The sequence below is a fragment of the Oncorhynchus keta genome, chromosome 18 (assembly GCF_023373465.1).
Source record: "Oncorhynchus keta strain PuntledgeMale-10-30-2019 chromosome 18, Oket_V2, whole genome shotgun sequence".
In the NCBI taxonomy this organism is placed as follows: Eukaryota; Metazoa; Chordata; class Actinopteri; order Salmoniformes; family Salmonidae; genus Oncorhynchus; species Oncorhynchus keta.
This window is the reverse complement of record NC_068438.1, coordinates 10635080-10662069: the sequence shown is the minus strand read 5'-3', so window position 1 is coordinate 10662069 and position 26990 is coordinate 10635080. Positions and strand designations below refer to the sequence as shown.

The 26990-nt window shown below is 40.6% G+C and overlaps 2 protein-coding genes across 37 annotated transcripts; both read right to left on the bottom strand.

Annotated features, from left to right (window-relative positions):
- Nucleotides 1–246: 246 nt before the first annotated feature.
- Nucleotides 247–6368, bottom strand: LOC118397251 (protein starmaker-like). Of its 2 annotated transcripts, none has more exons than XM_035791832.2 (4): nucleotides 6308–6368; nucleotides 1533–1639; nucleotides 1167–1385; nucleotides 247–451 (listed from the first exon to the last, which is right to left on the bottom strand). In XM_035791832.2, exons 1-4 carry the CDS (start codon nucleotides 6351–6353, stop codon nucleotides 425–427), a joined length of 399 nt encoding a protein of 132 aa, XP_035647725.1. In that variant the 5' UTR covers nucleotides 6354–6368; the 3' UTR covers nucleotides 247–424. The 2 variants fall into 2 exon arrangements, with proteins under 2 accessions (XP_035647725.1, XP_035647726.1); XM_035791833.2 differs by lacking the exon at nucleotides 6308–6368 and adding an exon at nucleotides 1946–2105.
- A 3967-nt stretch (nucleotides 6369–10335) lies between these two features.
- On the bottom strand, nucleotides 10336–21932 carry LOC118397249 (protein FAM133-like). Of its 35 annotated transcripts, none has more exons than XR_008067766.1 (21): nucleotides 21782–21932; nucleotides 18985–19169; nucleotides 18591–18698; nucleotides 17948–18010; nucleotides 15508–15601; nucleotides 14898–14950; nucleotides 14631–14699; nucleotides 14429–14527; nucleotides 14241–14342; nucleotides 14050–14154; nucleotides 13858–13884; nucleotides 13368–13431; nucleotides 13057–13157; nucleotides 12336–12368; nucleotides 12174–12222; nucleotides 11967–12079; nucleotides 11664–11774; nucleotides 11436–11552; nucleotides 11077–11199; nucleotides 10722–11035; nucleotides 10336–10639 (listed from the first exon to the last, which is right to left on the bottom strand). XR_008067766.1 is itself a non-coding variant. In XM_052467400.1 (20 exons), exons 1-19 carry the CDS (start codon nucleotides 21801–21803, stop codon nucleotides 11176–11178), a joined length of 1539 nt encoding a protein of 512 aa, XP_052323360.1. In that variant the 5' UTR covers nucleotides 21804–21932; the 3' UTR covers nucleotides 10535–10639; nucleotides 11159–11175. The 35 variants fall into 35 exon arrangements, 4 of the variants coding, with proteins under 4 accessions (XP_052323360.1, XP_052323362.1, XP_052323361.1 ...); XR_008067762.1 differs by having other exon boundaries at nucleotides 10722–11117; nucleotides 11159–11199; XR_008067764.1 differs by having other exon boundaries at nucleotides 10337–10639; nucleotides 11159–11199.
- Between the last annotated feature and the right edge of the window lie 5058 nt (nucleotides 21933–26990).

Below are 26990 nucleotides of genomic sequence, written 5' to 3'. Positions count from 1 at the left end.
TCGCCGAAGTCAAGGATCGGTAGGATAGTCAGTTTTACGAGTGTATGCTTTGTTTGCGAAATAGGAAACCGATTCTAGATTTAATTTTGGATTGGAGATGCTTAATGTGAGTGTGGAAGGAGAGTTTACAGTCTAACCAGACACCTAGGCATTTGTAGTTGTCCTCCCTTATGCTTTCTATTTCAAACTAAGAACATTGAGTGTTCCCATAAATTGTGCTAAAATAAACAAAAGAATGCAGTTCCATCTTTTCAACTGGACAATTTATCAAAAAACCTGAACATAATGTTTGCCAATCAATTGTATTCAATCTGTTAAACAAATATACAATGAAAAACACCTCCCTCTTCTGGTGGACATTAGACTTTTCACTGGGGAGGAAAGATGGAGAAAAGTCTGACAGGACCTCCTCACAGCACCAGAATCAGTGATGAGTCTTCTTGCCTTCATCCTAAAATGACAAGAGACATACATTTAATAGAAGATAAGCCATAAAACCCTGGCGATTATGACAATGTCAAGGTGCCAGTATGAGCCATTACATGTATTAATAATAACACTTGGTTTGGGCGAATTATGCAGTCAGGCCCTGATATGTGGCTGTAGGGCAGGTAACACCTTTTTATTGCTCTCCTATCTGATCCGTTTTCACAGACACACCCAGTAACTCAGAGCACTCATGTCCATTTCCTCTTTGACGTCAGCCTAGTTTGCATAAGTAGTAAGATATGGCCCAGGTTATAAAAGGTGTGATGAGCCTTACTGTCTTGTCCATGGGACAGCCGGGAATAAAGACTGCAAAAGGGGATTACTGTTTCTAAAGTTGTGTTTTACTAGCTGATAAAGTGCATGGAACCGCATTTGATGGTAAAGGGTCAGAGTCTCAAGTGTTGTAAATGACAACACCAACCACTCGTACATAACTAGGGCATTTAGCCTGATAAAATTGCCACAGCTGCTATGTCCTGCACAGCCTCTATGGCCTTACCCATGTTTATAGTAAGGAACCATTGAACTAATGGTGTGGTTGTCAACACGGCTTGTTGGACCACATTCTATAGCAGCCATACATGAACATTCTTTGGAAGAATAACAAAATGTTAAGAAAAATTTTTTTTTTTTTTTTTTTTTAAACACTCAACAAATCAAGGCTAAATGTACACTACCTCATCACTGCTGGACGAGGAAGAAGAAGAGGACCCATGCCCATCGTCTTTGTCCTTATGCTCTTTGGGCTTCTTGTCTTTCTTCTTCTTATGACCTTTGTCCTTCTTGTCACCATGTTTCTTGTCCTTATGTTCGCTAGACTTGTCACTGTCCTTGCGGTCCTTTGATTTGTCACTGTCCTTGCGGTCCTTTGATTTGTCTTTGTCCTTGGATGCACTCTGAAAGTTGGTAGACAGTCAGGATACTTTGTATGCAGTGTGTGTGAATCAGCATTAATTGCACACAAATTGCCATTGATGGATGAAATACAATTGACAATCTTATCAAGCAACTGGTTTAGGTAATGGTAACAGTATGTTTCTTACCTTGTCCTTATCCCCATCTTTGTCCTTCTTCTTCCCCCATCCAAAGAGGGCGTTCTGTTCCTGGCCAGAGGCATCATCCTTTTTCACCTGATCATCTTTACCGACAGCTGTGGGAAATAAGAGACATGACATGTTAGATTGCTCGTCAGTATGTCCTTTTGATGCACATTTGCCTTCTGCTATTAATAACATAAATATATTGTCTCAACTAAGGCAGTCTTTGGATTAATTCAAATCAACGTTTGACAGGTGTGAAATGCACATTCAAATGAGCTCAAATAATAGGAAAAGATCTGGCTTGCATCCGACTAATAACCATCAAATCAATAGAGAAATGGTTACACCGTAGTTACTGTAGTTCAGACAATATTTTAGAGTTGAATGCAATTATGATTCATGAAATCAAGAATTACCTGAAGCCAAATCGAAATCCATGTTGTCTTGGGAGCACACAATAGTAGTGACAACCTGCAGGAACAACTTTGCCCTTTAAACGGAAAAACTCACCCTACGCACCTACCTGTTGACCCCACCCCGCAACCACGTGACCAAAACACGTTCGTGTTGTTCAGAAGGCACAAAACGGCACAGGGGTTTTAAAATGGATGCAGGACTATCTGATTTTGTCCAATAGGAATGTTAATGTTTCTTCCCCGTTTTTTACGGTTTTGAAAGTGCCCCTGGTTGGGCCAGTGTGGAATAGACCTTGTGGAGTCTTAGTCCTTTAGCCTGACGGTTCAAATCAAATTATTCCGCTGGGGGTCGTTTATCTGGCCCGCGTTACACCAGGTGAAAAGTGATTGCATTCGTTTTTGGAACGGGCCTGCCTCTCGGGCATGAACCAACTTTTTTTATGGAAAAGAGATGTTGTATGTTTGTGGACGATGGACCCTGCTGCCATATTGGCATCATGACCGAGTGGCGCAGATCATTGTTTGATATGAGAAGGGCGCTCTTCCCTTCCGGCTTTTGCCCAATGATGTGACGTCAGTGGGCCAAGGTAGGGTAGCGTTTGGCTGCAACATGCAGAAGAGGAAAAAAATTGCCCACGCTGAAGATGTCTATATTGGTCTGCTAAAACAAGACCCGTAAAGATCCGGTGCACATCTTTTGTGAAAAAATTTAAACTAAATGTATTTGAGTGTTTACCAGCATTTGTAACTTGAGTCTGATAATTCTGTACAAAAGTTAATCTGATAATACTTGTGGAATAAAAAAAATACTTTATGTTTTCCAGTTTCTTGAAATACTTAGCAAACACAACTTATTTCTGTGTGTAAACTGAAATGGTATATTTACTCCTTTTACATTTTAGTAGATGTTCTTATCCAGAGCGACTTACAGTAAGTAGTGAGTGCATACATTTTACATACTGGTCCCCCATGGGAATCAAACCCACAACCCTAGTGTTGCATGCGCCATGCTGTACCAACTGAGCCACATCATTACAAACCACTTGATGTCTCAATTACTGTATTGTGCATTGCATTTCTTCATAGTGATTGAAAGTATACAGGCACCAAACCTAGATGACCAGCCTATGTACAATACAGTAATGCACATTATTCCGGTGTCCTATGTGAATTGAATTCTCTCTCTGAGGACCTGAGCCCTAGGACCATTCCTCAGGACTACCTGGCCTGATGACTCCTTGCTGTCCCCCAGTCCACCTGGTCGTGCTGCTGCTCCAGCTTCAATGGTTCTGCCTGTGGCTATGAAACCCTGACCTGTTCACCGGACGTGCTACCTTGTCCCGGAACTGGTGTTTTCGACTCCCTCTCTACCGCACCTGCTGTCTCGAACTCTAAATGATCGGTTATGAAAAGCCAACTGACATTTACTCCTGAGGTGCTGACCTGTTGCACCCTCTACAATCACTGTGATTATTATTATTTGACCCTGCTGGTCATCTATGAACGTTTGAACATCTTGGCCATGTACTGTTATAATGTCCACCCGGCACAGCCAGAAGAGGACTGGCCACCCCTCAGAGCTAGGTTCCTAGGTTTTGGCCTTTCTAGGGAGTTTTTCCTAGCCACCGTGCTTCTACATCTGCATTGCTTGCTGTTTGTGGTTTTAGGCTGGGTTTCTGTACAGCACTTTGTGACATTGACTGATGTAAAAAAAAAAGGGCTTTATAAATACATTTAATTGATTGATTGAAATTAAGTGGTTTGTAAGGATAGTCAATTAATACTGCACAAAAAGTTGTTATCCATGTTATTTGATCAAGAAAAGTATTTAATTTGATGTGGATGTTTTGTGTCTTTGCCTTTAACTTTTCAACTTTCAATGTAAATGTTCGAGGACAGGGTTTTGTTCTTTCTGGATTCTATTAGAATGACAATAGCAGAGAAAGGGACAGGGACAACAACTCTTACAATTCCAATTATTGAATCCTGCAAGGTACTGTTCTTAATTATACAGCTACCTTTTTTCCCCCACACAACAGATGTCCAGATTGTCCAGCTAATACCAAGAAAGCCACATTGTTGTGGCAATTTACCGGACAGGTCGCCCTATGAATTAAACATTTATGTTGGTGTAGCTCTTATTATAAAATGAACATCAGTTGTTTTGATTGTTTTTTCTTTAACTGGTATTTTTGGAATTATCCACTACTTTTGCTGCAGGTAGAAAATCATAGGAAATTATATTTAATTGACACAAGCAGTCTCCAATCAAATCACATTTTATTTGTCACATGCATCGAATACAATTGGTGTAGACTTTACCGTGAAATGCTTACTTACTAACTCTTTGGCAACAATGCAGTGTTAAAAAGTGAGAAAGAAAAAAAACAATTTGCAAAGTTAAAAAAAAAAGTTAAATAGTAACATAATAAAATAACAATAACGAAGAAGTCTGTTTACAAGGAGCACCAGTGAGCACCACTGAGTCAATGTGCAGGGGTACGAGATAGCCTGTCAATGTGCAGGGGTACGAGATAGCCTACGCTACGAGCCTTTTCCCTGCCTGTACTGTTGCACCTCTGGACCCCCTGTGTATGACCTTCTGCCTGCCCCTGGACCCAGCTACCTGCCTCCTCCTGTGTATGACCTTCTGCCTGCCACTGGACCCAGCTACCTGCCTCCTCCTGTGTATGACCTTCTGCCTACCCCTGGACCCAGCTACCTGCCTCCTCCTGTGGTCCTCTGCAATAAACACTTGCTGCGCCCTGCGCTTGAAACCTCCCTTCGTGTTCATTACAATAGATCAATAAGAAAGCATTTCAAATATCTTTGCCAATAACAGCTAATGTTCCGTTTTCCCCTCCCCACTCAGACCAACCACTCCCAGACGGTCATAGCACAATTCTTGCTAGGAGAAATGGCTCTTTGCTAAAAATATTTGTTTGTTTTCTGACCATTCTAATTGAAAAGAATCACAGTAAGGTGCTTCATTTGTTACCAAGAAATGATTTGATAGAGATAAAAATGGCTGCACTGGACCTTAAATGACAGGGTTGGTTAAACTATTTGACCAGAGTGGTATACAACGAAGCAAGCTAGATCTGCTCAGGGTTTACTAAAGCTAGCCAGCTTCAATTAGCTTCACATCACAGCTCAGACTTTATCCATACTACGATGGTGGATATTGCTCGTCCGCCTGCCGCTAATTCTAGCAGGCGTGTTCCTGCAGGGTTGCCAAGTTAGCGACTTGGTCGCTACATTTAACGAGTACTCAGACACCTCTAGCGTCAAACTCATGGGCACCGTCCCAGGGCACACAAACGGCCCAGTCCTCGCGCTGCAGTCAGAGCAGGAGATGTTCACCCCTCTGCGTCCAGACTGCAAATGCATGCGGGAAGCCTCAATGTAAAATGCTCTGTCTAAAATAAATCACTGCATTTGACTCACACAGCCTCAGTCACTTACTCACCTTATCCACTGTGTGTGTGACTCTCTGTGACATAAGCGAAACATCTAGCTGGCGAGCTCATCATGTCTTAGTCTAAACTGTACACTCAAAAATACAGAAAGGAGTGGGAATCAAAGCCTGAATTCAAAGGCTGGTTGAAGCCGTGTATTGGAGATGATACACAGGAATACTGCCTGTATTGTAAGGCTGATTTCTACACCAAACTTAGTGATGTAAACAAACACATGACAACTCAAAAACATACTCAAAAGGCAAAGCCTTATAACAGTTCCACCCAAAACAAGCTGCCATTTCTGGTTAAAATTGACTGCAAAAAAGGCTGAGGCCACCATGGCATTAGCTATCGCTGAACACTGTTCCATGCTGGCATGTGATCACATTGGAGAAGCATGTAAAGCTGCTTTCTCAGACTCCACTGCTGCTACCCACTTCAAAATGCACAGGACAAAGTGCACAGAAATGATTAATGGTGTTCTAGCACCATACTTTCTGAAAATGTTGGTCGCAGATATGGGTGACCAGCGTTTCAGCCTCCTTCTCGATGAGTCCACGGATGTAAGTGTTCCTAAGTACCTGGGGGTTGTGATAAGGTACTTTAGTGACACCAAGCAGACAATTGTATCAACATTTCTGGGGCTTGTTGAGTTGGAGATGGCAAATCTATAGCCCGTGCTGTTGTGGCTTTCCTCGAGAAGTGTTGTCTTAAAAAAGAGAAACTCCTGGGGATAGGTAGGGACTGACAATGCCTCTGTTATGACGGGGATTAACAACGGGGTCCATAAAGTGCTGAAGGAGTATGGCCTCAAATATCTGGTTCTTATTCGCTATGTGTGCCACTCTCTGCAGCTTGCTCATTTGTAGTTCTAAACATATTTAGAGTGTTTTTTACTCACTTTTTGTCTCTCCCGCGATGTTATTCCTCTCTCCTACAGCGTCCATAACAATTACATGCACATGGCCAATTATGCAAATTAGGTGATGATGCTATTTAGCTACTTTTTAGGACAGCCAATAGCTACTTTCCTTACTGTGAGGAGTTGGAAACACTGTTCATGTCGCATGTGGCTAGTCGAAAGCCGAACTCTTAATTGAGACAATACTGAAACATCAATCCACGTGCCACATTTTCATTTGTGGCGAAATCAAAATGAAAAGGTTATCTTGCAATTTCAGCAGGTTATGGTGTGAAATAGGCTTGTTGAAGTGTCATCTTTATTTTATTACTTATCGTTAATGCCGCCTTTGGTGCCGCCTTTGGTGTGCATATCAATGCACAGCACCTTTTTTCCCACTCTTAAAAAATAAAACAATTGTATTGTCATACGAATGTTTTACCGTGCGTGAAGTATCAAATGCATTTGCCATTACTAAATGTGGAACTTTTTAAACACACAAAAACACATTTGATTCATATTTAAGTAGTTTTCTTCCTCAAATGAATTGGATGATGATATTATATATTATTTGCGAGAGGGAGAAAATCTGATTTCATTGGTCCTCAACTCACATCAGACACTTCATTCAAGATAATTGTAGTTAGCCCTGGGTTAGCCTGCGCCCTGAAGCAGATTTACCAAATTGGCTTAAAGGTGAGCCACTTTCATGGTACCGGTTATCCCAAACTGAACGCAGAGTTGACCAAAGTTACCTCACTAACTCCTCAAACTACATTCATAGTGTAGTGCATCTGATCAGCTAAGCCTGCATGAATACTGCTGGAAATTCCTGAATGTGTACACAGACACATACACGTAAATGATGTTCAAACTTCCCACTTTACTTTAGATAAACAAATTGCATGTCACTCACGTGTGAGGTTCCCAAAGAGACAAAAGTGTATTATTTGCAAAAGGTGACCAGCTTCAGTTGGAAAAGAGATTCACAAAAATGTACCTATTGAAATTATTTATTTATTTCTGACAGAATTCCTTTTTGACCATGTTTCAGCCTGATTGTAATGAGCATGAATCATCTTGGCCTATCTTTTCCAATCTCCATGTTAATTAAGGCTGATAAGGCTTAGGACCCCTGAGCAGATCACTGGATTTGAGCAGTGTGGTTCTGCTGCTGGCTGGTCCTCTCCCGGTCATTGGGTCACGGTCGCTGGTCCAGGTTGGGTTCCGCATCAGGCCCTCCAAGGGACTGAGTGGTGGGCGGGAGGGGCTGCTCTCCCTGGGACTGAGAGAGTGCAAGGAGCTATAAAGGGACTCATAGCGAGTGTTGGGTCTGGCGTCTGCCGACGGCCCCCAAGACTCCAACTTCAGGGTGGGTTTCGGGCGAATAGCTGATCCCTCGTCAGATGGTTTGCTATCCATGCACCCTCCTCCCATCACCAAGCCACCTACATATTTCCCATCCTTTTTCATCTCTCCACACTTTTCATTCTCAGGTCCACCCTAAGGGAATAAATGAGATATTATTAGAATGGAACTGATATGTTTAAATGAAACGATTCTCGCAGACACGTACCTATGAGTGGCTTTTACTTCAAAACTGTCCTACATACCTGCGTTAGAGTTGAGACATTGAGGAGAGGATTTGACTACCTCAGGGAAAACCTTGAAGGTTTGGCTTTCTCTTTGCATACAATTCCAATATTCACTACCTTGTACCTACCTCTTTCTTGTTGCCATCTTTCTTTGTTTTCTTCTTAGATGCTCCCTCAACATCGGAACAGGAGTCCTGTGACCCCAAAAAATACCAATGTAAATTTAAGGAGAATGAGTCAATAAGCTATTTTGGTATCACATGTTTGGTCACATAACAAAACTCTACCAGGAATTTGTCTCCCTTATTTGTATCTTCTTCTTGTCTTTCTCACTTCCGGAGGAAAGACAGTGTTCCAAACAGTATCATATGCATCTCCAAATAACATGTACCTTCTTGTCTTTCTTCTTTTTCTTCTCATCATCATCACTTCCAGAAGAGGAACTCTACAGGGCAAACAGAGGACGTGGTCCATCAGATTCCAGTGTTCACCTCACTGTTGTGCATTTCCAAATAACATTTACCTTTATGGAGACTTACCTTTTCTTTCTTCTTCTCCTTCTTTTTCTTCTTCTTCTTCTTCTTCTTCTTCTTCTTCTTCTTTTCATCATCACTTCCAGATGAGGAGTCATCCTAGACACACATAAATACAGTAAATGGGGATGAAATACTATCCTATTTCATTAGCCTCCACTATGCGCATTGGGCTCATAACTCATAGAGGGGCTCATGAATAACTCCCAAATAGATTTGTGTTACTTACCTTTTTTTTCTTCTTGTCTTTCTTCTTCTTCTTATCCTTCTTCTTGCCTTTCTTCTTATCCTTCTTCTTGTCTTTCTTCTTCTTATCTTCCTCGCTGTCAGAACCCGAATCCTGGGTACACAGGAGAAGCGATCCACAGTCACATTCTGATTGTTACTGTCGTTAGTTTGAGGATCACTCTCTAAGACAGTCAATTAAAAAAGGTACCTTCTTTTTCTTCTTCTTTTTCTTCTTGTCTTCCTCGCTGTCAGAGTCCTGGACACAAATAGAAATATGCTGGTCATTCAGATATGACTATATATCTCAAATGAACTGTTCTTTAAAACATGGACCCTCCCCAATACAGGACAGTTGAGACACACCTTATCCTCCTTTTTCTTCTTGTCCTTCTTCTTCTTCTTCTTTTTCTTGTCTTCCTCGCAGTCAGAGTCCTGGACTCACAAGATACATATTCTGGTCACTCAGGAGACATTAGATATCTCAAATGAACTGTTCTTTAAAAAAAATGGACCCTCCCCAATACAGGACAGTTGAAAACGTACCTTATCCTTCTTTTTCTTCTTGTCCTTCTTCTTTTTCTTCTTGTCTTCCTCGCTGTCAGAATCGTCCTGGACACACAATAAAAGTTTAATTTGACATCTCCAATATGTTTCAAAATTGAAAAGACAAACAATAGAACAACATACCTTCTTATCCTTCTTCTTCTTCTTCTTCTTCTTATCGTCTTCGCTGTCTGATGAGCAGGAACCCTGTCAAAGAAAAATGAAGAGAGTGGAATTCATTCACTTACCAGTGGGCTTCTAACCATAACCCTGCCCACTGGGTTTCTCAAAATAACATCTGTATGCATCGGCACTCACCTTTGTCTTCTTCTTCTTCTTCGTCTTCTTCTTCTTCTTCTTCTTCTTCCTGTCTTTCTCGCTATCTGAATCATCAGAGTTGGAATCCTGAAACAGACTTAAACTTTAATCAGACATCTATCCTGTATTTTCCCAAAGAAGAAGATGCTTTGTGACATGTCTGCCTTTGCTTCCATGCTGTAATGCTGAGGAGATGGAGCCAAAGGGGATGCAATAGCCAATGGAGTAACTCGAGCAATATAGACATGCAATATGGACATGCAATATGGACATGCAATATGGACATGCAATATGGACATGCAATATGGACATGCAATATGGACATGCAATATGGACATGCAACATGGACATGCAACATGGACATGCAACATGGACATGCAACATGGACATGCAACATGGACATGCAACATGGACATGCAACATGGACATGCAACATGGACATGCAACATGGACATGCAACATGGACATGCAATATGGACATGCAATATGGACATGCAATATGGACATGCAATATGGACATGCAATATGGACATGCAACATGGACATGCAACATGGACATGCAACATGGACATGCAACATGGACATGCAATATGGACATGCAATATGGACATGCAATATGGACATGCAATATGGACATGCAATATGGACATGCAACATTTCATTGCTAAATTGTTACACTTACCTTTTTCTTCTTCTTCTTCTTCTTCTTCATCTTCTTCTTATTATTTTTCTTTTTGTCATCATCGCTGTCAGAGGAGGAGGAGCTGTCAGAGGATGAAGAACTAGAATCCTGAGGGACAACAACCATAAAAAGGTCACTATGAAGTATTTAACAACTTTCCAGGGTCTGTCATTGGGCTATAGATAGCCATAGGTATAGTACGGTTTTACACTGTTTTAATGTGATACAGAAATGACCAGGGTCAACAGTGAGTCAACAAAAACAATGTGCTTCTTTTTATGTTAAATCACACAACACATCGCTTTCTCACCTTGTTTTTATGTTAAATCACACAACACGTCGCTTTCTCACTTTGTTTTTCTGTTAAATCACACAACACATCGCTTTCTCACCTTGTTTTTCTGTTAAATCACACAACACATCGCTTTCTCACCTTCTTTTTCTGTTAAATCACACAACACATCGCTTTCTCACCTTCTTTTTCTGTTAAATCACACAACACGTCGCTTTCTCACCTTGTTTTTCTGTTAAATCACACAACACATCGCTTTCTCACCTTGTTTTTCTGTTAAATCACACAACACATCGCTTTCTCACCTTGTTTTTCTGTTAAATCACACAACACATCGCTTTCTGTTAAATCACACAACACATCGCTTTCTCACCTTGTTTTTCTGTTAAATCACACAACACATCGCTTTCTCACCTTGTTTTTCTGTTAAATCACACAACACATCGCTTTCTCACCTTGTTTTTCTGTTAAATCACACAACACATCGCTTTCTCACCTTGTTTTTCTGTTAAATCACACAACACATCGCTTTCTCACCTTGTTTTTATGTTAAATCACACAACACATCGCTTTCTCACCTTGTTTTTCTGTTAAATCACACAACACATCGCTTTCTCACCTTGTTTTTCTGTTAAATCACAAAACACATCGCTTTCTCACCTTGTTTTTCTGTTAAATCACACAACACATCGCTTTCTCACCTTGTTTTTCTGTTAAATCACACAAAATCACCTTGTTTTTCTGTTAAATCACACAACACATCGCTTTCTCACCTTGTTTTTATGTTAAATCACACAACACATCGCTTTCTCACCTTGTTTTTATGTTAAATCACACAACACATCGCTTTCTCACCTTGTTTTTATGTTAAATCACACAACACATCGCTTTCTCACCTTGTTTTTATGTTAAATCACACAACACATCGCTTTCTCACCTTTTTCTTCTTCTTCTTCTTCTTATTCTTATTTTCCTCCTCGCTATCAGAAGAGGAAGAGGATGAAGAGGAAGAGGAGGATGAAGACGAGGAAGATGAAGATGAAGAACTGGAATCCTGTGGCAAAAACGGTGTCCAATATGTCAGTCATATGGGGACAGTGTAGAGCATTGCACCATCCAACATTACCATAGAATACAATGTGGCTGATAGTTTGGAACCACCAACCTCAGCTTTCTTCTTCTTCTTCTTCTTCTTCTTCTTCTTCTTTTTGTCATCCTCGCTGTCTGAAGAGGAAGAGCTTTCCGAGGATGAAGAGGATGATGAACAGCCAGAGTCCTTCAATAAAAAAAAAAACACTCATTAGGCTATTGTAGCTGTATTACATAATGAATTACATGAGCTCAATTACATGACACTTTTGGAGAGGAGCTCAAGTCCAATGGCAGAATAACACAGCTCAACTAAATACTTGTGGGAAAAGTTGTCTGTACTGTACCACAGGGAGCCAATGGGAACTGTAATGAGTACCTTCTTCTTCTTCTTCTTCTTCAACTTCTTCTTCTTCTCTTTCTCCTTGCCTCCTTCTCTCTCATCATCACTCAGGTTTCCAGCTTCCATTCCTTCAGGAAAATCTCTGCCACCTTTCGTCGCGGGAAAGAAGACTATCACCCTCAAGATTTCCCCTTCATAATCTCCATATCTCTTCTGAGACAATTCTTTTTTTTTTTTACTTACAAATCCATTCAGCTGATGCACCACCCTCCTTTGCTTTGTCTTTCTTGCACTGTGATTGGGGAGATGGTATTACGACAGAGAAAGTCATTCTGGGGATACTTTTAGAGTTTCAATTCAATGTGAGGAGAGGAGTGTCCGTTTGTAGATCCGTTTGCGTTTTACCTTGTCATCGTCATCACTCTCAGACACAGAGCCCTGAGAAAAAGCGTGAGAGGTTGAATTCCTTTGTAACTTTAACCCTTTTCATCTCTGACGCCCTCTGCTGACACTTTCTAAGCGACACATTTTCGACCTTACAAGACTGTAAGTCTAACAAACACACGCTTAATACTGTTAGAATACACCGTGGGATTCTATACATGGGATTCTATACGTTAACACTTATTGCAGAGCCAGAGATACAGGACTATTGCAGAGCCAGAGATACAGGACTATTGCAGAGCCAGAGATACAGGACTATTGCAGAGCCAGAGATACAGGACTATTGCAGAGCCAGAGATACAGGACTATTGCAGAGCCAGAGATACAGGACTATTGCAGAGCCAGAGATACAGGACTATTGCAGAGCCAGAGATACAGGACTATTGCAGAGCCAGAGATACAGGACTATTGCAGAGCCAGAGATACAGGACTATTGCAGAGCCAGAGATACAGGACTATTGCAGAGCCAGAGATACAGGACTATTGCAGAGCCAGAGATACAGCAGGCAAGGAAAAGCTAAATAAATATGCTAAGTAAATATACCTGGACTGTACGAAACATTAGGAACACCGGCTCTTCCCACGGAGTGGGTACCACTTAGGCTAAGCGGACTCGGTACCGCTTAAGTTTCAAGGTTAAAACTCTCGAAAGGCCTGTTGTTATACGCCTCGATGACCTCACCTTGTCCATTCTCTTGTCTTTCTTCTTCTTCTTGTCTTTCTTTTTTTCCCCTTTGCCCAATTTCTGTCCCAGGGTACCCTCCAGTCCAGCACCCTCCTCACCTGCGGATATGCATATTTTGGGTCACCATTTCTTGTTGTCTACTGTGGACATGTTTAATGACCTTATATGAATGAACATGAAGACCTGATGTGATGCTGTGTTTACAATGCCCATGTTTCCAAAGAAAGCATCCAGAATGAGAATAGCTTTGCATGCAGAACAACGTTGTGAAAACACGTTGTGACATTTTAAAAGAAGAAATTACATACCAGCTGTTGAAACGCCAGCAGCACAGCTGTACTCATCCTTGCCCTGTCCGTCTGCCTCTTCTCCCTGCTCCCAAACACAACAAAACAGAACACATGTGACTACAGTATGTTCTTGCAGGGTTTTCTGGGCAAGCGCATGCAAGTAGGCCAAGTTAGGCTTCCCCAAAAGCTAATGCATTGAGGAAAATAATTGTTCTTGCTGGTGTGTCTGGTTTGGTAATAGTGCTGGCCCGCTGTTTAAGAGTTTGCACTAACTTATGTGTAGTCTGCAAACAAATGTGGTGTGGACAGCAATTTAACTGTTAATTATGTAGGGGGAATAACATGGCAAAATAAGGCGGTTTTATTATTGGAAAAAAAAAAGATTTAAAGTTGTACACTACAGTGATTGCAAAGCAGAAATAGCTTCAGACTCAGTTTGAAAACATCTTTCAATGTATTTGACATGGTACCAACACGCTAGAACTCCTAATCTGGTACTGTATATTACCTTGCTGTCAGAAGAACCTCTAGAATCCTAGAAGAGAAATGTCCATGAGTCAGGACGTCAGGTAAATGTTTCACAATACTGGCAGGTCATATTGTAAGGGTTTCAGTCAGATTTGTTGATTTGGGAGAGGTATCCTGTTTATAACACTTTGACATTGTTTAGCCACGTTGGTGTAATGTGAAATGTTCTTACCTTTTTCTTTTGCTTCTTCTTCTTTTTCTTCTTCTTCTTCTTGTCACTGTCCGAGGATGAGGAGGATGAAGAGCTATCAGAGGATGAAGATGAGGAGCTGGAATCCTGAAAAAGAATTCAAACAAATCGTTAGTGTGCTGTGTCGACAAAATGGGCACCACACGTTTATCTGATCTCATGTTGAATCAAACCTTTTTCTTCTTCTTCTTCTTCTTCTTCTTCTTCTTCTTGTCACTGTCCGAGGATGAGGAGGATGAAGAGCTATCAGAGGATGAAGATGAGGAGCTGGAATCCTGAAAAAGAATTCAAACAAATCGTTAGTGTGCTGTGTCGACAAAATGGGCACCACACGTTTATCTGATCTCATGTTGAATCAAACCTTTTTCTTCTTCTTCTTCTTCTTCTTCTTCTTCTTCTCCTCCTCCTCACTGTCTGAGGAGGAGGATGAGCTGGAAGATGAAGAAGAGGAGCTGGAATCCTGAGAGCCGGAAAACATGAACATAGAAAAGGACCTCTTTTATGAGACTTTGAGATTTCACCTGTTACCACCTGTATGTATACAGGGGAGCTACAATACATACCTTCTTCTTCTTCTTCTTCTTCTTCTTCTTCTTCTTCTTCATCTTCTTTTCACTGTCCGAGCCTGAGTTCTAAGAGGAAGGGACAAAAATGCATGTTCTAAATCCTGCCACGGTAACATTGAAGTAAACACTGACTTCCTCTGCGATGTAGAGTATTGATGTGGCTTCTTGTTACTGTGCACACTCTGGCTTGTAACTTCTGGAAAAGGAAATTGGTCATGGTGATGATACGAAATGACATAATATATTTGATGAAAACCCACTCACATCCTCTTTCTTCTTTGTTTCCTCGTCGTTTAGATCAGTGACGCATTCAAGCCCTGCGACGACAACAAAAACAGTCAATATGTTTTAGTGAACGACAATATCATATTTATAAGATTATCGTTGTTCTGTGTGTTTTTTTGTGGTGTTTCTGTATAGAGACGATTGATTGAACATAAACAGTGCACATGGTCAGATAAAACGCCCTCGATTTCATTCTTGCAACTTGATCTTAAAACAAATAGGGCCAACCCCTCTAGGGATAAAATCTGTGATGTGGTGCAAAGTCAACAAAATTACAATCAAATGTTTGACTCAATACATGCCCTTTGGACTGAGATTACACACCTATCCACCCACCCAACCTTCGCCTCATATACCCACATTCCTCCCCTTATTGCTTTATTATTTAAGAAATGGTGCCATTAACATGGTATCTATACATATAATGTGAATTGAGGTGAATGTGTTACTTGAGCAGTAGGCAGGTACAGTCGGTGTAATATTTGGTTACAAGGCGGGGTCATTTGTGTTTAAACACAGTAGGTCATTTAGAACAGTTCGTAGCCTTCAGTACACACGCCCAAACACAGAAAACAAAGCTGTCACTCACCAGGCTCAGATATGGAGGCTGCATCATGTACTATAGTATCCCCAGAACCTTCTTTCTTCGCCTTCTTCTTCTTCCTCTTCTTCTTATTCTCATCCTATAGAAGGACAGACAGAAGTTAGTCTCACTGCGAGTTTGACTCATTCATCTAATGTTAACATAGCAGAACAAAACATACACTGACAGGTAGGACGAAAGTACATTTTAGATCTCTGTACTTTTTGCCACGCTCTGATCTGTTTCACCTGTCCTTGTGATTGTCTTCACCCCCTCCAGGTGTCGCTGATTTCCCCCAGTGTATTTATCCCTGTGTTTCCTGTCTCTCTGTACCAGTTCGGGTTGTATGTTTCCAGGTCAACCAGCGTTTTTCCCGTTCTCCTGCTTTTTGCATTCTCCTTTTTCTAGTCTTCCCGGTTTTTGATCCTTGCCTGTTTTCTGGACTTTGTACCCACCCGCCTGCCTGACCATTCTGCCTGCCTTGACCACGAGCCTGTCTGCCACTCTGTACCTCCTGGACTCTGATCTGGTTTTGACCTTTTTGCCTGTCCACGACCATTCTCTTGCCTACCCCTTTGGATTAATAAACATTGTAAGAGTCCAACCATCTGTCTCCTGTGTCTGCATCTGGGTCTCGCCTTGTGCCTTGATGCTTTTAGACACATGGGTAGTAAACATAGATTTAATCTATGACATTCAACCGAAATAAATAAGCACGATGACTCAGCATCTACAAGGATGGGTTCTCTGTGTGTGTATAAGTCATTCTATTCCACCTGTGAGGTGTATCCATCCATTATTCATGACTAATAAAATGACTTATATGCACACACACACACAATTCACATATACAGTACCAGTCAAAAGTTAGGACACACAAACTTATTCAAGGGTTTTTCTTATTTTTTAAACTATTTTCTTGTAGAACGAAAGCGAAGACTTCAAAACTGTGAAATAACACAAATGGAATCATGTAGTAACCAAAAAAGTGTTAAACAAATAAAAACATATTTTATATTTGAGATTCTTCAAAGTAGCCACTATTATTCCACAAATTAACTTAACAAGGCACACCTGTTAATTTAAATGCATTCCAGGTGACTACCTCATGAAGCTAGTTGAGAGAATGCCAAAGGTATGCAATGCTGTTATCAAGGCAAAGGGTGGCTACTTTGAAGAATCTCAAATATAAAATACATGTTGATATGTTTAACACTTTTTTGGTTACTCCATGATTCCATATGTGTTATTTCATAGTTGTGAAGTCTTCACTATTATTATTCAGTGTATAAAATAGTACCACTAAAGAAAAAACCCTTGAATGAGTAGGTGTGTCCAAACTTTTCAGTGGTACTGTGTGTACATCCACCTTATGCATATGTGTTTGTTTGCTGCTATTGCAGAGTGTTTTCACAGATCATATCGGTGCATATTCCAGATAGAAAGCAAGTCCCTACCACCTCTTCACTTCCTGATCTTGCAGGCACCAGCTCAACAGGTTATGACTGGGTGTGTTTCCTATGCCTATCTTAGATCTGGGTCCCGAAGGTCACAGCATGCCTACCATACGGGTTTCATTGTGCCATTTAGACTTTCAGCTAGTCTTTCAACCCCACATATCTCAAGCATGCAAACCTGAGTCTCCTGCTTACTAACGCTGACAGAACATAGTGCTGTTGTTTCAGACCAGCATCAAACGCGGGCGGTTGAGTTTCTATCGTGGAATCAAAGTACCTGCTATCGATAATCACAGCATATCTTAACAAACATTACTTCAAACGGATTACATATTCAAATAAACCGCTGCATTCATTTTCAGAGCATCATTTCCCCAAAAATGTGACGGCATGTTTTTTTCTGAGTGAAAGATACATCTAAATGATTGCACATCTAAAAGTGAGAAGAGTAAGACTAAATAAAGCTCACATCAGCAATTACAGTAGTCACTTTTTATCAAATAAAAACTGCCCAGCCCAATGTGACATAGTAAGACATCCACTTTATAAAGCTGTGTGTCATGGCAAGGGATCTAATTTGGATACGCTTGGAAAGAGTATTCCCAGGATCAAAACAACAATGGATTGGTTTCAGGGTAGATACCAGCGTTGCCAAGACACACTCCAGAAACCAATTAGGCTTCCTTTCACTTTAATTGTTTCATTGGGGGATTCAAGTCTCCTTTTGGCTTCGCATGACCAAGATATTTGTCTAAAACTAAACACATGGCCCAATCCAACCAAAATGTCCTCTCTCTCTCTCTCTGTTTGTTCATTGACTCATTCCAAACAGGCAGCTTTAGCCAGGAGTGCCAGATGGGCAGGGTTCACTCTTTTGTGACTGTTCATGTATTGTGACTGTTCATGCACAAGACACGCTCAATCAAATTCAGATCTGATATAATGATGATGAACATTAGGTCAAATGTTAAGAGATTTGCGCAGCTTACTTCACTGTCTGAAGAGCTGCTGTCAGAGGAGGAGGAGGAGGAGGAAGAGGATGAACTGGAATCCTGTGTACAAGAAGAAAAGGTTATTGCATAATTGACACCAGTAAAGTACATGTCAGTAGATACCTCACTTATTTGCTTGTTTCATACTTTACCTTTCATGAGTGAATGTAATAAATGTGCTTCTCTATTGCATTTTAAAAGGGTCTTACAGAATGCCCCACTATTAAAGACCAATATTCCTAGATAACTGTCACATTGTATAAATGATTGGAGGCCGGCACAGGAATACGTAACAGGGGTTCTTAATTAAGGCTTGTGATCTACAGTACTCTGCAATATCTTAATGCCACTCCCCTCTCCTTACCGTCACTTTTCACATCGGTATTCCTGACTGTAGTAAGCCCTGCTGACCCATTTGAGAACCACACCATTGCAAAATACACCTACGTTTTGGAGATCAGCCCTCAGCTGTGGAGTGACTACACCTTAAACGACTAGTGTAGAGCGCACAGTTCTGAAACTGCACACTGACATGACACTGCATTTATGTCCGGGTCTCTTTAACCACATTTGCGAGCCTCCAGTGAGCAGTGCATTCCAAGTAGGGGAGGTTCACATTGGAAGCGCTTAGGCGACTCACCTTCTTCTTCCTCTTCTTCTTCAGCTTCTTCTTTTTCTTTTCCTTCTTGCCTTTCTCCTCCTCCTCGCTGTCTGAAGATGGGGAGCTGTGGAATGAGTACAAGTCAACCTGAAGGAGAGAGAGACTGCAATTGTTACAACTTGACAGATGGATATGACGGAGTAAAATTAGATGGTAAATGTATTATTGTTGTCATAGTGCAGACATGCAGAGGCATTTATTTCAGTACAGGGTTATTATCTGGTTACTATTTGACCTATTGTTACCTTTGTTGGGAAGTCTTTGACTGTACCCTCAATATAAACGTGCACTACACCCCCCACATCACAACATTTTTGGCCTACTTTCAATGTCTCCGCATTCCTTCCACCGAACCTGATCCTCCGTTACATACCTTTCCAGATCGTCCTGCAGGGGCTCTGGGGTCCGTCTTGGCTGCGTTAGTGGTGTCGGTTGAAGACAGCCCTCCCAGCCCTCCATGCTCTTCAAGCTTCCGTTCACTCCTCCCAGGCTGGAGTTCATCCAGCGTGCTCAGGACAACTTGTCCTCCCTCTCCATCTCCAGGCCCTCCCCCTGTAGCTACACAAACCAGCGTAGATTACTACACAGTTATATGTTCCAATCACAAATCAATATGTTAATGTTGTATTGTATTGTACAGGTTGTACTATATTTTCAGTCATCTTAGCCTTGTACAAATCACCCATCCTATTGTACAAATCACCTATCCTATTGTACAAATCACCCATCCTATTGTACAAATCACCCATCCTATTGTACAAATCACCTATCCTATTGTACAAATCACCTATCCTATTGTACAAATCACCCATCCTATTGTACAAATCACCCATCCTATTGTACAAATCACCTATCCTATTGTACAAATCACCCATCCTATTGTACAAATCACTCATCCTATTGTACAAATCACCCATCCTATTGTACAAATCACCTATCCTATTGTACAAATCACCCATCCTATTGTACAAATCACCTATCCTATTGTACAAATCACCCATCCTATTGTACAAATCACCCATCCTATTGTACAAATCACTCATCCTATTGTACAAATCACTCATCCTATTGTACAAATCACCTATCCTATTGTACAAATCACCTATCCTATTGTACACATCACCTATCCTATTGTACACATCACCTATCCTATTGTACAAATCACCTATCCTATTGTACAAATCACCTATCCTATTGTACACATCACCTATCCTATTGTACAAATCACCCATCCTATTGTACACATCACCTATCCTATTGTACAAATCACCTATCCTATTGTACACATCACCTATCCTATTGTACACATCACCTATCCTATTGTACACATCACCTATCCTATTGTACACATCACCTATCCTATTGTACACATCACCTATCCTATTGTACAAATCACCTATCCTATTGTACAAATCACCTATCCTATTGTACAAATCACCTATCCTATTGTACAAATCACCTATCCTATTGTACAAATCACCTATCCTATTGTACAAATCACCTATCCTATTGTACAAATCACCTATCCTATTGTACAAATCACCTATCCTATTGTACAAATCACCTATCCTATTGTACAAATCACCTATCCTATTGTACAAATCACCTATCCTATTGTACAAATCACCTATCCTATTGTACAAATCACCTATCCTATTGTACAAATCACCTATCCTATTGTACAAATCACCTATCCTATTGTACAAATCACCCATCCTATTGTACAAATCACCCATCCTATTGTACAAATCACCCATCCTATTGTACAAATCACCCATCCTATTGTACAAATCACCTATCCTATTGTACAAATCACCTATCCTATTGTACACATCACCTATCCTATTGTACAAATCACCTATCCTATTGTACACATCACCTATCCTATTGTACAAATCACCTATCCTATTGTACAAATCACCTATCCTATTGTACACATCACCTATCCTATTGTACACATCACCTATCCTATTGTACACATCACCTATCCTATTGTACAAATCACCTATCCTATTGTACAAATCACCTATCCTATTGTACACATCACCTATCCTATTGTACAAATCACCTATCCTATTGTACACATCACCTATCCTATTGTACACATCACCTATCCTATTGTACACATCACCTATCCTATTGTACACATCACCTATCCTATTGTACAAATCACCTATCCTATTGTACAAATCACCTATCCTATTGTACAAATCACCTATCCTATTGTACAAATCACCTATCCTATTGTACAAATCACCTATCCTATTGTACAAATCACCTATCCTATTGTACAAATCACCTATCCTATTGTACAAATCACCTATCCTATTGTACAAATCACCTATCCTATTGTACAAATCACCTATCCTATTGTACAAATCACCTATCCTATTGTACAAATCACCTATCCTATTGTACAAATCACCTACACACTGAGGCTTTTGCGGTGCGAACAACATTAAATACAATACAAAAAAAACAATAACCAGAGTATCAAAAATGCAAAGGTACTGATCATGTATGAACGGCATAAAAGTGTTTTAACATTATGGATAAAACATTATCTGGTGCCTTTCCTTATTTCTCACTCTGTACTCCATCCCATGTAATGATGCATTCGCCTCAGAGTACATTTGTAGCCATAATGCACAAACCAAATTGACTACATCTACATATTGTCTGTTCTAAGTAGAAGAAGTAGCAGATACATTAATTTCGCATGTTGACTGACAACAACAGTGGAGAATTGCATGGTGTGTTTGATTTCAGTTGTTTTTGGACCACACCCCTGCATGACTGCAAATAAATACTAATAATTATACAGCTTTAAACTACAGCTCACCGCTTCAAATGTCATATATCTACATTTTCCAATTACGCCTTAAGTAGAATGGGGTGGAACATACAGTTGGTGATAATGAGAAATGATTGTTACTTTTTACCGGGGAACATATTTAAAGAACGAGACCCATTACATTTTTAGACCACATCAAGCTTTAAACATAAAGTATGCCGGTCATCTATAAAGGCATGTGCGCTAATGTCACCAAAGGTGCGCTAGAGTCACCAACAGTGCGCTAAAGTCACCAAAGGTGCACAAAAGTCACCAAAGGTGCGCTAAAGTCACCAAAGTTGCGCAAAAGTCACTAAAAGTGCATAGATCACCATACCTTTGGGTCGGTTGAACTCCATTCAACTCAACAGCCGCTCCAGTTACACCTTGCCGTTGCCTGTGAATGAATGATATGACTGAGTTCCACTGATAGGAAGTCCTTTATTCTGGCCATTGGCCAAGGTGTGGGTATTGTGTTGTGTGAATGCGTTGGCCTGTGCAGAACAGGTAAATCCGGTTTCACAGTAATGGGCTGACCTTTCACATTTCATGTTGAATATTAGCCTAATATCTTAAAAATACACTATATTGCTTGTATCTGATCTATATGATGTGTTTTTCTAAGTTTGCCCAAACATCTCTTCTCACAGTACATGGAGGTAAAAAAAATAAAAAAGTGTATTTCCCATAAACAAACATTTGTCTTAACATCACACACTGCAGTATGGTTAGTGCTCCTTGCGCAAAGTAAGGGTGCATTATGACAACAGTGTTGCACTGAATACATTTTGAGATCTTGGAGTGCTCGAATTGATCTCTAAACTACAGCCACAGGGCAAATTATGGACATTGTTTGGTTAGAATTGAAAGGATTATGCTCAAATGCCATTATTTTTCTGTAATACTTTAAACCATTGGTTTAACTCTAACAGTTCCGAAGGTCACCATCTGTCACGATCGTCGTAAGAAGCGGACCAAAGCGCAGCGTGGTGGGAATGCGTCATTTAATAGATGACAAAAAACACGAAGTAAACTGTACAAAAACAATAAACAAATAACGACCGTGAAGCTACCATAAGAACTGTGCTGACACAAGCAACTAACATAGACAATCACCCACAAACAAACAGTGAAACCCAGGCTACCGAAGTATGATTCTCAATCAGAGACAACTAATGACACCTGCCTCTGATTGAGAACCATACTAGGCCGAAACATAGAAATCCCAAAATCATAGAAAAACAAACATAGACTGCCCACCCCAACTCACGCCCTGACCACAATAAATAACGACAAAACAAAGGAAATAAAGGTCAGAACGTGACACCATCCCTTCTTTATTTAAATTTCAAAACATATTATTCTAATTGTGTAGTCTACCCTTCACAACACTTGGCTAGTAGGCTACATGGTTTTTAAATGACTAATACCCAATAAAACTTGTGAGAGACGCAAACTCGGTCTCAACCTTTACTGAAAACTCAGTCTTTACTGAAAACTCATCTCTTCAGTGGGTCATTTGATTGAGTGTAGTCTGGCCCAGGAGTGTGAAGGTGAAAGGAAAGGCTCTGGAGCAACAAACCTCCCTCGCTGTCTCTGCCTGGCTCTTTCCACTGGGATTCTCTGCCTCTAACCCTATTACAGGGGCTGAGTCACTGGCTTACCAGTGCTCTTTCATGACGTCCCTAGGAGGGGTGCGTCACTTGAGTGGGTTGAGTCACTGATGTGATCTTCCTGTCTGGGTCCCCCCCCTCTAGTGGTGTGGGGGCTGTGCTTTGGCAAAGTGGGTGGGGTTATATCCTTCCTGTTTGGCCCTGTCCGGGTGTATCATCGGGAGGGGGCCACAGTGTCTCCTGACCCCTCCTGTCTCAGCCTCCAGTATTTATGCTGCAGTAGTTTGTGTCGGGGGGCTAGGGTCAGTTTGTTATATCTGGAGTACGTCTCCTGTCTTAGCCGGTGTCCTGTGTGAATTTAAGTATGCGCTCTCTAATTCTCTCTTTTTCTCTTTCTTTCTCTCTCTCAGAGGACCTGAGCCCTAGGACCATGCCTCAGGACTACCTGGCATGATGACTCCTTGCTGTCCCCAGTCCACCTGGCCGTGCTGCTGCTCCAGTTTCAACTGTTCTGCCTGTGACTATTATTATTTGACCATGCTGGTCATTTATGAACATTGGAACATCTTGGCCATGTTCTGTTATAATCTCCATCCGGCAGAGCCAGAAGAGGACTAGCCACCCCCCATAGCCTGGTTCCTCTCTAGGTTTCTTCCTAGGTTTTTGCCTTTCTAGGGAGTTTTTCCTAGCCACCGTGCTTCTACACCTGCATTGCTTGCTGTTTGGGGTTTTTGGCTGGGTTTCTGTACATCACTTTGAGATATCAACTGAGGTACGAAGGGCTATATAAATAAATTTGATTTGATTTGATTAAACTTCCGACTTCAACTGTAGGTCCTGGATGGCAAGAAGCTTGGCCCTACTACTGGTTTGAGGAGTTAGGGAACTAACTTTGGTCAACTCTGAGTTCAACTTGGGATAACCGGTACCGCTAAAGTGGTTCACCTTTTAGCCTGGTAAATTTCTATGGAAAAGAACCCTTTAGAACTAACCAGGCTGACTCAGGACTAAGTCAATTTATCCTGAATGAAGTGTCTGAGATGTGAGTTGAGGACCAATGAAATCAGATTGCCTCCCTCCCGCAAAGATTGTGTCATCATCCCTTTCATTAGCATTTTTACGTGTTAAAAATTGAATTGTTAAAATACCTATCATATTACACATTTAGTAATGACAGAATGCATTTGAAACTTCACGCGCAGTAAAACCTTTGTATTACTAAATCAAATTATTTATCGATATGAGTGGAAGAAAAGGTGCTTGTGCATTGATAAGCAGACCAAAGTACACCATAGACGGCATTAACGATAAGTAAGAAAACATAGACAGCACTTCTAAAAACCTATTTCACACCATAGCCTGCTTCATTTGCAAGATCACTTTTCTTTCATTTTGATTTCGGTTACAAATTAAAATGTGGCGCTGACACGCCCATGGGTTGATGTTTCAGCATTGTCTCAATGAAGAGCTCCTCGTTCGATTAGCCACGTGGGACATTTGAGTTAGTGGCAGGCAGAAGAGGAATATCCATGAAGCCTGAGCTGGAATGTGAAGCTAATTAAAGCTGGCTAGCTTTAGAAAATCCCACATAGATCTAGCTTGCTTCTTAGTATACCCATCAGGACACATTTTTAAAATACTAAACCTTCCCCAGTAACAAAATTGAAAAAGCATGACCCTCCCCAAAATTCCTTCATGTAGAGCTAGGAACACAAGCGTTTCACTACACCCGCAATAACATCTGCTAAATATGTACATATGACCAATAAAATATGATTTGATGGACCCTATTCCCTTAATTCTGAAAGATCCCTGGGCTTATTTTAAGGAGTTGAGAAATACATTTCTTGTAAAGGAAAGCTGGGTGCTTCCTCACGAAACCAGGACAAAGAAAAGCCATCGTTTTTCTGATTTTCACAACATTTAATCAATAGAATGGTCCTTTGGAGGAAGGATTGTTGACATATACTTGACATTTGTATCTAAAAGCATAATTAAGAAATAATACAATTTGGCATATTTATTCGTGTCATATGAAGCTGTACTGCTTGCTCTAAAATATGAATTTTGATTTCAATAACAATTTTCTAATTTATTAATATTGACAAATATTAATATTAATATTGAAAATATACTATTTTTGATTTGGCAATTTGTTTGTACACATATATTGTTGAACATAATATACTCTATGGGTATATCAAAGTTACAGAGTGGGATCTCTGCTAGTTTTAAGGTTAAGACCCATTTTACACAGAGAAATTGGCATAGCATGCTATGTAACCAATCACAAACCTCCTTTTACTTGTAGCATTGCAGATCTCACAAATCACCAGCAGATGGCGACCATTTTGAATCCTACAAATTGCCGAAAAATTGGACCATTACTCTAAAAGTACCAGAGATCCCACTCTGGAACTTTGATGTGTCCATAAAGCAGGGTTGGCCATCCTTTTGTAGGCCTGAGGATCAATTTCCAAAAATGGTGCCCCTTACCAAAAATATCAAATACACAGTACCAGTCAAAAGTTTGGACACACCTACTCATTCAAGGAATTTTCTTTATTTTTACTACTTTCTACATTTTAGAATAATAGTGGAAACATCAAAACCATGAAATAACACATTTGGAATCATGTAGTAACCAAAAAAAATGATAAACAACACAAAATATATTTTATATTTGAGATTCTTCAAAGTGCCCCCCTTTGCCTTGATGACAGCTTTGCACACTCTTGACATTCTCTCAACCAGCTTCATGAGGAATGCTTTCCAACACTCTTGAAGGAGTTCCCACATATGCTGAGCTCTTGTTGGCTGCTTTTCCTTCCCTCTGCAGTCCAACTCATCCCAAACCATCTGAAATGGGTTGAGGTCTGGTGATGTGGAGGCCAAGTCATCTGATGCAACACTCCATCACTCTAGTTCTTGGTCAAATAGAGCTTACACAGCTTGATGGTGTGTTTTTGGGTATTGTCCTGTTGAAAAACAGATGATAGTCCCGTTAAGCACAAACCAGATGAGATGGCGTATCGCTGCAGAATGCTGTGGTAGCTATGCTGATTAAGTGTGACTTGAATTCTATATAAATCACTGACAATGCCACCAGCAAAGCACACCCACACCATCACACCTCCTCCTCCATGCTTCATGGTGGGAACCACACATGCGGAGATCATCCGTTCACCTACACTGTGTCTCATAAAGAAACGACGGTTGGATCAACAATCTCAAATTTGGACTCATCAGACGAAAGCATACATTTCCACCAGTCTAATGTCCATTGCTCGTGTTTCTTGGCCCAAGCAAGTCTCTTCTTCTTATTGGTGTCCTTTAGTAGTGGTTTCATTGAAGCAATTTGACCATGAAGGCCTGATTCGCAGTCTCCTCTGAACAGTTGATGTTGAGATGTGTCTGTTACTTGAACCCTGTGAAGTGTTTATTTGGGAAGAAATTTCTGAGGTGCAGCAACTCTAATGAACTTATCCTCTACAGCAGAGGTAACTCTGGGTCTTCCTTTCCTGTGGCAGTCCTCATGAGAGCCAGTTTCATCATAGCACTTGTTGGCTTTTGTGACTGCACTTGAAGGAACTTTCAAAGTTGTTTAAATTTTCCAGATTGACTGACCTTCATGTCTTAAAGTAATGATGGACTGTCGTTTCTCTGCTTATTTGAGCTGTTATTGCCGTAATATGGACTTGGTATTTTACCAAATAGGGCTATCACCCTACCTTGTCACAACATAACTGATTGGCTCAAACACATTAACAAGGAAAGAAATTCCACAAATCAACTTTTAAGAAGGCACAGCTGTTAATTTAAATGCATTCCAGGTGACCACCTAATGAAGCTGGTTGAGAGAATGCCAACAATGTGCAAAGCTGTCATCAATGCAAAGGGTGGCTATTTCTAAAATCTCAAATCTCAAATATA